At 34.4% G+C, this 12,083-nt stretch overlaps 1 protein-coding gene across 4 annotated transcripts in view; it reads right to left on the reverse strand.

Annotated features, from left to right (window-relative positions):
* LOC105327744 (uncharacterized) overlaps positions 1 to 12,083 on the reverse strand; it is a 75,007-nt gene that overhangs the window by 20,339 nt on the left and 42,585 nt on the right. For all 4 annotated transcript variants that reach the window (XM_066074985.1, XM_066074981.1, XM_066074983.1 and 1 more), the window contains 14 exons: positions 10,307 to 10,433; positions 9,568 to 9,673; positions 7,807 to 7,891; positions 7,475 to 7,603; positions 7,165 to 7,223; positions 5,493 to 5,674; positions 4,873 to 4,931; positions 4,453 to 4,549; positions 4,063 to 4,251; positions 3,626 to 3,786; positions 3,172 to 3,252; positions 789 to 1,548; positions 557 to 663; positions 144 to 261 (listed from right to left, as the gene is read on the reverse strand). In XM_066074985.1, the coding sequence (XP_065931057.1) occupies positions 144 to 261; positions 557 to 663; positions 789 to 1,548; positions 3,172 to 3,252; positions 3,626 to 3,786; positions 4,063 to 4,251; positions 4,453 to 4,549; positions 4,873 to 4,931; positions 5,493 to 5,674; positions 7,165 to 7,223; positions 7,475 to 7,603; positions 7,807 to 7,891; positions 9,568 to 9,673; positions 10,307 to 10,433 (2,260 nt within the window). The remainder of the gene's footprint in view (positions 1 to 143; positions 262 to 556; positions 664 to 788; positions 1,549 to 3,171; positions 3,253 to 3,625; positions 3,787 to 4,062; positions 4,252 to 4,452; positions 4,550 to 4,872; positions 4,932 to 5,492; positions 5,675 to 7,164; positions 7,224 to 7,474; positions 7,604 to 7,806; positions 7,892 to 9,567; positions 9,674 to 10,306; positions 10,434 to 12,083) is intronic.

Genomic DNA, 12,083 nt, shown 5'->3' on the forward strand with positions numbered 1-12,083 from the left:
AAGCATATCCAGTCTGATCAGTTTAATCAGCCTATCACACAAATTCTTCAGTAAAGAATTTTACTGAGGCTGAAAATTGAAACGAAGATAGAAGATCTACACAACTCTTGACCTTTTCATATCATTGTAGTGATTGTACTTACCAACAATACCGAATCTTGGAACAGTGAAGAAAAGTTTAAGGTTCATCTGAGCGAGTTCCTTGATTTCTAATGCACTGTTTTTATTTTGGTCAAATTCTTCAAACAGTTTGGCCACACCCTGTAATAGAGGGTACAGGAAAATGATGTTGGTTATGTTCATTTCTAAAACCTATGGTGTTCTCTCTCTCTTTTAATCTTACTCAAGTGCAAAATATCACAACATTCAAACGAAATCATTTGCCATTGTGAGAAAGAAGTATATATGGTATATCTTATATTTCAACAAAGACTGATCAAAAGTTTTAAAACTTTCATACATATATTACATACTTTACATGTCATTTAATAAAGATGTGTATGCTTGCTTACAGAGAGTATTTCAAAAACACTGAGAAAACAGCTATGTTACAAACCTCTTTGGAGATGTGGTTGATAATCATGGGATGTTGTTCATGCCAGCTGAAGAACTGATCTTTGGTAATGCTCTCTTTATTTCCCTCAAATGTTATCAAAGGAATTCCTTCAAATCAGGACAGACAGTTAGAAATGCTTAATTTTAAAAATATTATCTTGTTTATTTTAACATCTCATATAAAACCCTCCCCCTAAAAATAAAAAAAAACCCAAAATGTAATCTTATGGTACCTTTCACAGAGAGGATTTTGAGATTGGTCAGCTGCAGAATTTCATTAGGCAGTGTAACGATAGGATTGTAATCAATGTAGAGTTCTTCCAGTTCTTTCAGAATACAAATCTGTTTGGGGACAGAGGTAAACTGAAGGCCCTGAATCACTAGTTTTTTCAGCTTGGAGCTGTGTGGAAGATCCACATCTAAACTTCTCAGAGGCAGATTGGTCATATCCAAGGTCTTTAACTCTGGTATTTGAAAAATATCTTTGGGCAATGCCTTGATATTGACATTCTGAAGCTTGACTGTTTCTAGAGCAGGCAGAAGGGACGCTCCAGAGGGACAGCTTCTATCTTGCTCCAATAGGCCAGATTCCAGTGAAAAATACTGAAGATTTGGGAACTTTGTGAAGAAGTCACTTGGAATGCAGGCTAAATTTGGAACATCCCATTCAAAAGCATTTACTAGCTCACTGTAAGGTTCAAACAAATCATAACTGATACCCACATCTTCGATGGGTAGCAATTCATTTTTGACAATAGCATGGATATGAGCTTTACATGATCTTTTTCGGCCCTGTCGAATGAGTTTATGGTTTTCTTTCATCGTCTGCGCTGAATAAGCGACTGGTGCTATGTCGTCATTTTTTATCAAAATGACGACTTTCTCCGCTCCAAAGGCAGGGTTCTGTTGATTGGGTAAGCCACCATGTTGAGCAGCATATATACTGCATAAGGAAGCATATGTAGACAGCAGCTGGGAGAGCAGGTTCTCAATCTACAAGAAGTTTAGAACCAGATATATTTGGGTAGAACCATATTAAAATGCATTCCTTAACAACCTTTAGTTGAACTAAAGTTGTGCATCTAAAAAGTGGAACAACTTTGGATGCTTTATGTGTATTTCTTTTATCTTTTCGTGCAAAGTGTTAAATAAATATGGTTCAGCACAACCATTCCTGCATTGAGAATACAGCCTAGATTGATTGAAGTAATATCTCTCAAATCTATATTGTTTATACTGGTATTTACAATCCATTTTTAGAAATAAGAAGATGAAAAAGCAAGAATTAGCTGGGTAAAACATATTGTCACTTTCTTTTGACAGCAACTTGGTGGATAGGTTGATGGACAGATAAAAACAGATGCACATAAATTATCCATCCTGTAGAACAGTTTGTGTAATATTTATACAATACATTCAAACACCTGTTGTTGAAACAAAAATTAACAGAGATAGACATAGCGATAAAAAAAAGTTGATATACGAGGGTTGTCCCAAAATAATGTAGACAGGACACATAATTTATAATCTGTTCACTGCAATTTCATTAGACTTCTGTGTTTTCTTCAATGACCCTTTAGCAAACAATGCTGAAAAGTTCAAATCTGTACTTTATTTATTTCTCGAGAAAATTAATAATTAGTAACAACAAGTTTTGCCAGGCGGCGCAATGTGCGACGTCGAAAAATTTCAGTTTTACGTTGTTGCTAAACCTTCCATATCGTTTATGATAACATTTACGTTTTATTTCCGAAAATGTCTTAGAAAAAATATTATCTTTGAACATGTACCCTGCGTGCACGTTCAATATATATTTCTAGTTTTGTTTTGTTTTTTTTTAAATATTTTTTAAGTACAAACGATCTGTCGGCTTCAAACTTGCCCCGTATTACTTGTTGTCTAACGTCCGTCTTACCGAAATGTGTCTTTCAACATTTTGACGTCCATTGATATCGTTCGGGGTTTCTTTTTTCCACTTATTGTCATCATACTTGTTCAAATATTTTCAATGTTGTTTAACGACTTATTCACAAAACGCATTTCTCATCGATTTTGTTAACTTCATTTACTTCCAAAGCCGCTTAGGATTTATTTCATGGTCTTATCAAAATTGTATCAGTTACTGCTGCGCCGCCTTAAACGCTGACAACGACATTTTATTACCAGTTAATTTTTCAACTTGTCACAAAACGCGCTATAAAATATTTAAAAGTTTTGTTATAGCCAAAACATTTGCTGAGTAAATAATAGAATTATTATCAAATATCAGTGTATGTTTTATTTGAATTTTTTCATTCGAAAAGTACTTTTCCGCCCAATTTTCAATTCATTATGTTAATTTTAACTTTTTGTTTTTGACATTGCGCCGCATGTCGAATTTCTGATCTAACATGCTTTCATTTCACTAATTTAATCTCAAACAATATTCGATTTTAAAACATTATTTGAATGCAAATTTCTTCAACCCTTTGTGGCAAAAATTCCATCTTCCTTTGTCTTCGATTAACTGAATAACGCCACTTGTCTACGCTATTTTGGGACAACCCTCGTAGTCTGACTTTATGATATGAACAGCTGAGAAACTTCAAGGTAAGAGAACGACAATGGTCTTCTTACCCTTTTGCGGTCCAATTCACCCATTTCGGCTGATGACAGCTGTTTGCCTGAAAACAGGTTTGTGTAAGCAGGCAGCAGTAGCTGAAATATCAAGGTTTGTAACATAAGTAACCATACCATGAACTAGTACTTATAAATTCAGAGGAAATCTTGCATACACCAAAAAAAGAACTGTTTATAGATAAATATATCACTGACAGCTTGAGTTTATGATAATTGTATATTTTCTTTGCATTACTTCTACCTTTGCTGTTTTCAGAAAAGTATGAAATCAACCTCATAAATACTGTTATTTGATATATGTCTCAATATGTTTCAAAACAACATTCCTGACTTTATGACTTATGCAAAGAAGTTACCTAACGTAAATATGGATAATTTGTTGCAATTGTATTTCAAGAAAATATTTACATGCTACAAATACGGAGACATTTTTAAAGATAATAGCACTGACCTTTTGACCAATCAGAGCTAAGTATACCCAGCCCTGGAAGTTACAACAGAAGGATAGGTCCAGCGGAATAGAACTTATTGGCACAATGCCAGGCATGTCCATGAAGTGGATCGGAATTCTCAAGTCCACCTTTTTCTGCGGTTGAAAATGAAGCAGCAAGTCTAAAAAGTATTTCAAATCAAAAAATTAGCCTGAAAGTGTAAAGATTTGGGCGAAAAAAAAATATACCTGGCATATTTTCTCATGAATTGTTTTGGTTGAGAGTTTTAAACTTTAATAAAAATTTCTCATCAAATCAAACAACATTATTACATCAATAGCTGTAATGTCCACATAAAACTGATTCAGGCAGGTTCAAATAAACCACTGATTCCTATTGCATACAGTATTTCCATTTACTTGGAATTTTCCATATTCATTTCACAGTTATTGCTTACCAACAAAGAAGCACAGGCGATGTACCGCCAGGTCCTCAAACAGATTTGACACGGAAGGATACAGAAGCATGTCCGCATTTAATTGACTGGGCAGGAAGGCGAAAGAGTCGTCTACATGGCCATTGGAGCCATATCCCGTCAACCAGTTGGCCAGGGTGTGGGCGTGGTAGGTCACATGCTGTTCTTGAACTGTAACAAAGGAAGTACGGATATACACTGTCAGGATTACCTTTTATTGATATATATAAAGTCTCCCATGTAAACACCATTTGTGATGACAATATTTGAGACAAGTCTGAGATTTCACTGCCTCCTGGGAATTCATACAAATCATTTCAATAAATGCAGGGTTTTGAATAAACCTAGTAAACCTGGCATAAAAACACTTACCCGTGAACCTCTTTACATCTTGAAAACAAGATGCAAATGTTGTAAATGCGTCTTCTTTCCAGTCTCCATCAATTTTATCCAGAATTTTACCACCACCCTGCAAAAGGATGCAATCATATCATAATGAAAGTACTGACGGTACTGAATGAAATGAGATAAGGTAAAAAAAAGATTAAAATCTGCTAAACAAGTTAACTTTTGGCCATCAATCATACATGATTGTACAAATTTAATCAGACTAAATATCAGTTAAGGGAATGGGATAATGCAATGCACAGACATTGGCTTTGTACATGTATTTGTATCATTTCACAAACAGACACTTATGCTTAATATCATCTACATGGGTATCAAAGAACTTATTTGCAAAGGGCATTGATATGAAATGAGATTGTGCTTTGAGCTTATAATCATAATTACCTTGGATATGAGATAAGTTGGTGCAGAAATATATGTTCTTGTCAAAAATTTCATGTCAGCTGTAAAGAGAAAAAAACATAGATGAGCCAAAGAGATTATTCTAGATGTGCCAGTATCCTATAACTCACACAGATATATCTAATCTCTAGTTATGGTTTGGTGCGACTCTCGTACGGTCCACAATTGGTTTGTTTGTGTGGGTTTCAATAAATGGGACATAAATCAATTCAAAGGCCTGGGGTGTAGCCACAAAGCCCAAAAACTATGGTAACCAACAAAGTACTGTATTTAGGCTTATTTTTGCCCCCTGTTATTTTTGCCCTACTACACTTGCGAATGATTTTGCCCCGTCTTGATTCACCTTGACAAAATGGAACATATGATAGATACTATCTCTAATTAACACAGTAAAAATTGTTTTGAAATCACCCAGTTTTAAATTTACCCACTGACAAGAGCAAAAGGGGTGAACATATAACAGGAGCATATATTTCCATGTATACAATATATGATTCAGCCACACACAAATTTAAGATAAGGTTCCTACACACAAGTGGTCAAGGTTTGAATTTCTAATATCTACATATGGACTGAAAAAAGACAGGATATCAGATACTTACAGTCTGACTTATACAACAGTATCTTCTTTTCTGGGTCATAATCTTCTTCCTTTACTCCAAGCATTTCTGCATCATAGCAAATGACCTCATTTTCTTCAGCATCGTCTGGAGTATACTCCAAACAGAACCCACCACCCTCATAGATCTCAGTAATCACTGCCTCTACCAACTGCTTGTCATCACTAAAACAAAATCAGTACTTTTGAACACATATCTAACAACAACTAAATAAAAATAACTTTACATGAAATAAGATTAATATTTGATAATAAAACTTCTATGTTTTGTCCTCAGGGTTTTGATGCAACAAAAAATGCATTAACAAGGAAAGTACTGTAGATTCATAATTTTACGCAAGTACTTAATACCAGGATTTAATCATTTTCCATCAAATTGTGATAACATAAAATCACAAAATCACAAATGACAAAGTTTTATCATAGTTTAATGTAGTTTATAAGTGTCCGAATAATAAATGTGAGATTTTAAAATTTGCAAGGTGTGCTTCTCATGATTTTACACAGCTTAATTCCTCAAGTTTAATTGGAGATGAATTAGAAAAATAGATTGAGAAAGGTTTCTGATCACATGATACAATGAGGAAAATATATGATCACATGATACAATGAGGAATGTATCTGATCACATGATACAATGAGGAATGTATCTGATCACAAGATACAATGAGGAAGGTATCTGATCATATGATACAATGAGGAAGGTATCTGATCACAAGATACAATGAGGAAGGTATCTGATCACATGATACAATGAGGAAGGTATATGATCACATGATACAATGAGGAAGGTATCTGATCACGATACAATGAGGAAGGTATCTGATCATATGACACAATGAGATAGGTATCTGATCATATGACACAATGAGGAATGTATCTGATCACATGATACAACGAGGAAGGTATATGATCAAATGATACAATGAGGAAGGTATACGATCATATGATACAACGAGGAAGGTATCTGATCATATGAAACAATGAGGAAGGTATCTGAAAACATGATACGATGAAGAATGTATCTGATCACGATACAATGAGGAAGGTATCTGATCATTTGATACAATGAGGAAGGTATATGATCATTTGATACAATGAGGAAGGTATATGATCACATGATACAATGAGGAAGGTATCTAATCACATGGTATAGTGAGGAAGGTATCTGATCATTTGATACAATGAGGAAGGTATATGATCATATGATACAATAAGGAAGGTATCTGAACATATGATACAATGAGGAAGGTATATGATCACATGATACAATGAGGAAGGTATCTGATTATTTGATACAATGAGGAAGGTATCTGATTATTTGATACAATGAGGAAGATATCTGATCATATGACACAATGAGGAAGATATCTGATCACATGGTATAGTGAGGAATGTATCTGATCACAATACAATGATGAAGATATCTGATCACATGGTATAGTGAGGAAGGTATCTGATCACATGGTATAAAGAGGAAGGTATCTGATTATTTGACAGAATGAGGAAGGTATCTGATCACATGGTATAAAGAGGAATGTATCTGATCACATGGTATAGTGAGGAAGGTTTCTTATCTCAGAATTATGATGGATGTGATTACAAGATATTAAGATAAATAGAATATCAATAATTGTGTTTAAGACAATACTTACTTGTCCAGTGAAATCAATAATTTCATTCCTCTTTGTAACTTCCCTGGGTATAAGTAATTCTGTAATAACATTTATTCTTGATGTTAAAAATTCAGATTTTCTTTCAATAATCAAAGTAATTTTCTTCAACAACAGTTCACATATAATATAATCATCTTATAAATAGTCATTTTTCAAACATATACATCAAAATTTCTGGTCCTGTTTTTTTTTTTTATTCTGATGTTAAAAAATAAATCATTGATATTTCACAATCAAATATAAAAAAGGTGACATGATTATTAAAGTTCTTAATTAGTGTTGTACATACAGGACATTTTGGTGCTGATATGGTGTAGGAGCCAGTGGTATAAGGAATTTCCAGCTTGTAATTCTCCACGGGAAGCCAGTATTCCCCAATCAGTTCTGCACTCTTGAATATTTGCAGCTTGTACATGCTCTATCAAATGATCAGAAGATTTGAAAACATTAATCATCTTTCTAAGCTGAAAAACCACATTATTGCAATGTTGAATTAGGCATTGGAATTTTACAAGAATACAAGTGAAACAAAACTGATAATTTGGTAATTACACAATACATGTATACTAAATCTAGTCAAGAGTTTGCTAATTTGCTACGACTTAAATGGACAGAACTCACTTCCTCTGGAGTTTCGTTGGGGACACATTCTTTCAGTGGGGTCACATTGTTAACATTACTGGTCACAGAAGCTTCACAGAGCAACCTAGAAAAATATGAACAAACAATTTTGTGACCCTGACCTTTACACTTCTTATATCTCCTTCCACAGAGACCATAAATGCTGAGAATAACACTTCAGTATACACCCACACAACACTTTACACCATAGTTTACACCCACACAACAATGTAAACTACAGTATACACCCACACAACAATGTACACCATAGTATACACCACACAACAATGTACACAATAGTATACACCCACACAACAATGTACACCATTGTATACACCCACACAACAATGTAAACTACAGTATACACCCACACAACAATGTACACCATTGTATACACCCACACAACAATGTACACTATAGTATACACCAACACAACAATGTACACTATAGTATACACCCACACAAGAATGTACACCATTGTATACACCCACACAACAATGTACACTACAGTATACACCCACACAACAATGTACACTACAGTATACATCCACACAACAATGTACACTACAGTATACACCCACACAACACTACAGTATACACCCACACAACAATGTACACCATAGTATACACCCACACAACAATGTACACCATAGTATACACCCACACAACAATGTACACTACAGTATACATCCACACAACAATGTACACTACAGTATACATCCACACAACAATGTACACTACAGTATACATCCACACAACAATGTACACTACAGTTTACACCCACACAACAATGTACACAACAGTATACATCCACACAACAATGTACACTACAGTATACATCCACACAACAATGTACACTACAGTATACATCCACACAACAATGTACACTACAGTATACATCCACACAACAATGTACACTACAGTATACATCCACACAACAATGTACACCAGAGTATACACCCACACAACAATGTACACTACAGTATACATCCACACAACAATGTACACTACAGTATACATCCACACAACAATGTACACCATAGTATACACCCACACAACAATGTACACTACAGTATACATCCACACAACAATGTACACTACAGTATACATCCACACAACAATGTACACCATAGTATACACCCACACAACAATGTACACCATAGTATACACCCACACAACAATGTACACTACAGTATACATCCACACAACAATGTACACTACAGTATACATCCACACAACAATGTACACTACAGTATACATCCACACAACAATGTACACCATAGTATACACCCACACAACAATGTACACTACAGTATACACCCACACAACAATGTTAACTACAGTATACACCCACACAACACTACAGTATACACCCACACAACACTACAGTATACACCCACACAACACTACAGTATACACCCACACAACAATGTACACTACAGTATACACCCACACAACACTACAGTATACACCCACACAACAATGTACACTACAGTATACATCCACACAACAATGTACACTACAGTATACACCCACACAACAATGTACACTACAGTATACACCCACACAACACTACAGTATACACCCACACAACAATGTACACTACAGTATACACCCACACAACAATGTACACTACAGTATACACCCACACAACAATGTACACTACAGTATACACCCACACAACAATGTACACCATTGTATACACCCACACAACAATGTACACTACTGTACACACTCCAAGTTTTCTCTCTTACTGCTTACTTGTAATCTGAGAACTTCTCCATGTTGATTATATCTGTGGGAGAGTACTCCTTGTGCTTGTCAAGTGCAGTCCAAAAAATATCTACATCCCTTATGTTTTCTTTCTCTTTAAAAAGAGTAAGCATCATTCATATAAATACATTCATTAAGTGTAATCTGAATAGCTCATTTAAACAAGTCAGATGTTCAGTTCTTAGGTAGGAGCTAAATTACATCAGTTTGATCTAGCTGAACAATGTAAAATATGACCCCCACATCCCCATATATATATGCTTAATGTAAAAAAAATAACACCGGAAATATATGAATAAATAAAATGTGTTGGTCGTTGTCGAAGTTGGGGGGGGGGGGGGAGCAAGGATGTGAATATTTCATGTAACCAATGCACTCATCATTTATTTGTCTTTGTAAAAAGAGCTAGAGCATTTGTATATGCTTCTGATATAAGAACATTTTGCATCTTAAGCTTATAGCGCCCCCCATAGAAATGCTCTTGTGCCAACATTATCCTTCCTTCTTTTCTCATAAAAAAAAATTATTGACTTTCTTAGGATATCATATTATGATACCATAATTTGAGACAAATCGGTCAGAATTCATCATTTGATTAACATATTGGTGTATAATTGAAACCTTAATTTAGAAACAACCACTTACCTAAATTGTAAAGGAAAATGTCAATATTGCTTTCAATAGGTCAAAATTCTAAAAGCCCTTTTTTGTCAAACATCCCACTTACCTTGAGCAAATGTATACAGGTGAAATACATCCTTAGGGTCTAGGATGATCGTCAGGTATTGAACTTCTCCAACTGTTGCACAATCCAATTTTTCCAGAGCCTGATCGTGCATCGGTGGTTTTGGAATCTATAGAATCCATCAAAAAATCCCATTATCTGAGTTTCAAGTTTTGCTAATTCTGTTGGTGATACAATCAATGAACACATGATAAAAATTTTACTAGACTAATGCGAAAAAATATGCCCGTGAACAACTGAATTCAATTCTAAAAATAGTTATACCAAGTTCCATATCATTAAGGTGGTATGGGACACCTTCAAATTGTGATATACTTCCTATGAAAATACCGGTACTGGTAAAAAAATTAAATCTCAATTAATATTAAATTTCCCATAATTGTTTCTTTACAGTGTAGCCCAATAGGTTAGAGCATTATCTATGAATCTGTAAGTCATGGGTTCGAATCCCTCTTGGGGTTTTATATTTTTTACCTTTTCAAAATTTTTTAAATCTAATTTGTTGTTCAAATAAACTAAAATTTGAAAATTCTAAACCGGTGAAAGTATTTTGATTACATTGTACTTTTTCCCCCATTTATATTGATAAGTGTCCTATACCACCTTAAACCCCAATCAATAAATAAATCAATTGAATCAAGGCTTTTATACTTTTATGAGATACATATTTTGATGCTTATATGAGGGGCATTCAATAAATAATGTCATGTTCAAAAATAACACAGCAAGATATTTTTTGGCTATTTTTTTTAATGGTTACCTTTTTAAATACTAACAGTCACACATAAACCCAACTGATTTATCCAACTCTGAATGCATTCATACAATATTTTTTTGGAATGGTATTAATATACTGATAAATGGAAGAGCCCAAAGCATTTCTTGAAGCATATCTTCTTCCTGACAAGTGCTTTTTAATTTAACATGGAGAAAAGTTGGGTTTCTTTTTTTTAAATGATCTCACAATCTGGGATTTATGGCTGTGTGTTGTCATGAAGAAGTCCAGTGTTGCAAATTTCAGACTTCGGTCTCTGCCATTCGTAATGTTTTTTAACTTTCTTCAGCACATGATATTTGTTTACATGTCCGGTGATTGATCAGCCTTTTCAAATAGCAACTTGAACTACAGGACCTTTACTATTAAAGAAAATTGCGTATTTTAATTTCTTTGTACTTTGGCATCGTTTTGCTATAACAGGACGTTTTGCCTTTTTAGTAAACTGCATCTTGGTATCAATATTTTCCTCCGAGGTACAAAATAATGTTTCCATGTTTAGTCACTATAGTCTGTCCCAAAATATTTATGCTGCATATTTGGACGATTTTTTAATGAAAATACAATACCTGTGAAAGAAGTGCAATTGAAATCAATGAAAGGGGAAATTTCAAAGATAATATCATTCACACATTGTCATTTTTCCCTCGTAAAAATTCACAGACTGATGCAATGCAAAATCCCTGTAGACTTTCTGTTTTTAGCCATGTATTGAAACCTGACAACCTAGAGGGGGCGTTTTATAAGGGAAATCTTGGGATTTTTTCATACTATTGAATGAACATCGTCTGAATCAAGAGGTATTTATAAATATCGAATAATTCAAGAAAATGTGCGGCAAAAATATCTTGGGACAGACTTTCCGATAAATGTCGTCCATTGCAATTTTGGTACATTTTAAGTAGCTTCCTACCCATTTCAACCTGCAATGGTTCTTGTTTATCTGTTAAAAGATGAGGCATCCACCTTGCACTAACCTTTTCC

Source organism: Magallana gigas, chromosome 2, assembly GCF_963853765.1.
Source record: "Magallana gigas chromosome 2, xbMagGiga1.1, whole genome shotgun sequence".
Lineage (NCBI taxonomy): Eukaryota > Metazoa > Mollusca > Bivalvia > Ostreida > Ostreidae > Magallana > Magallana gigas.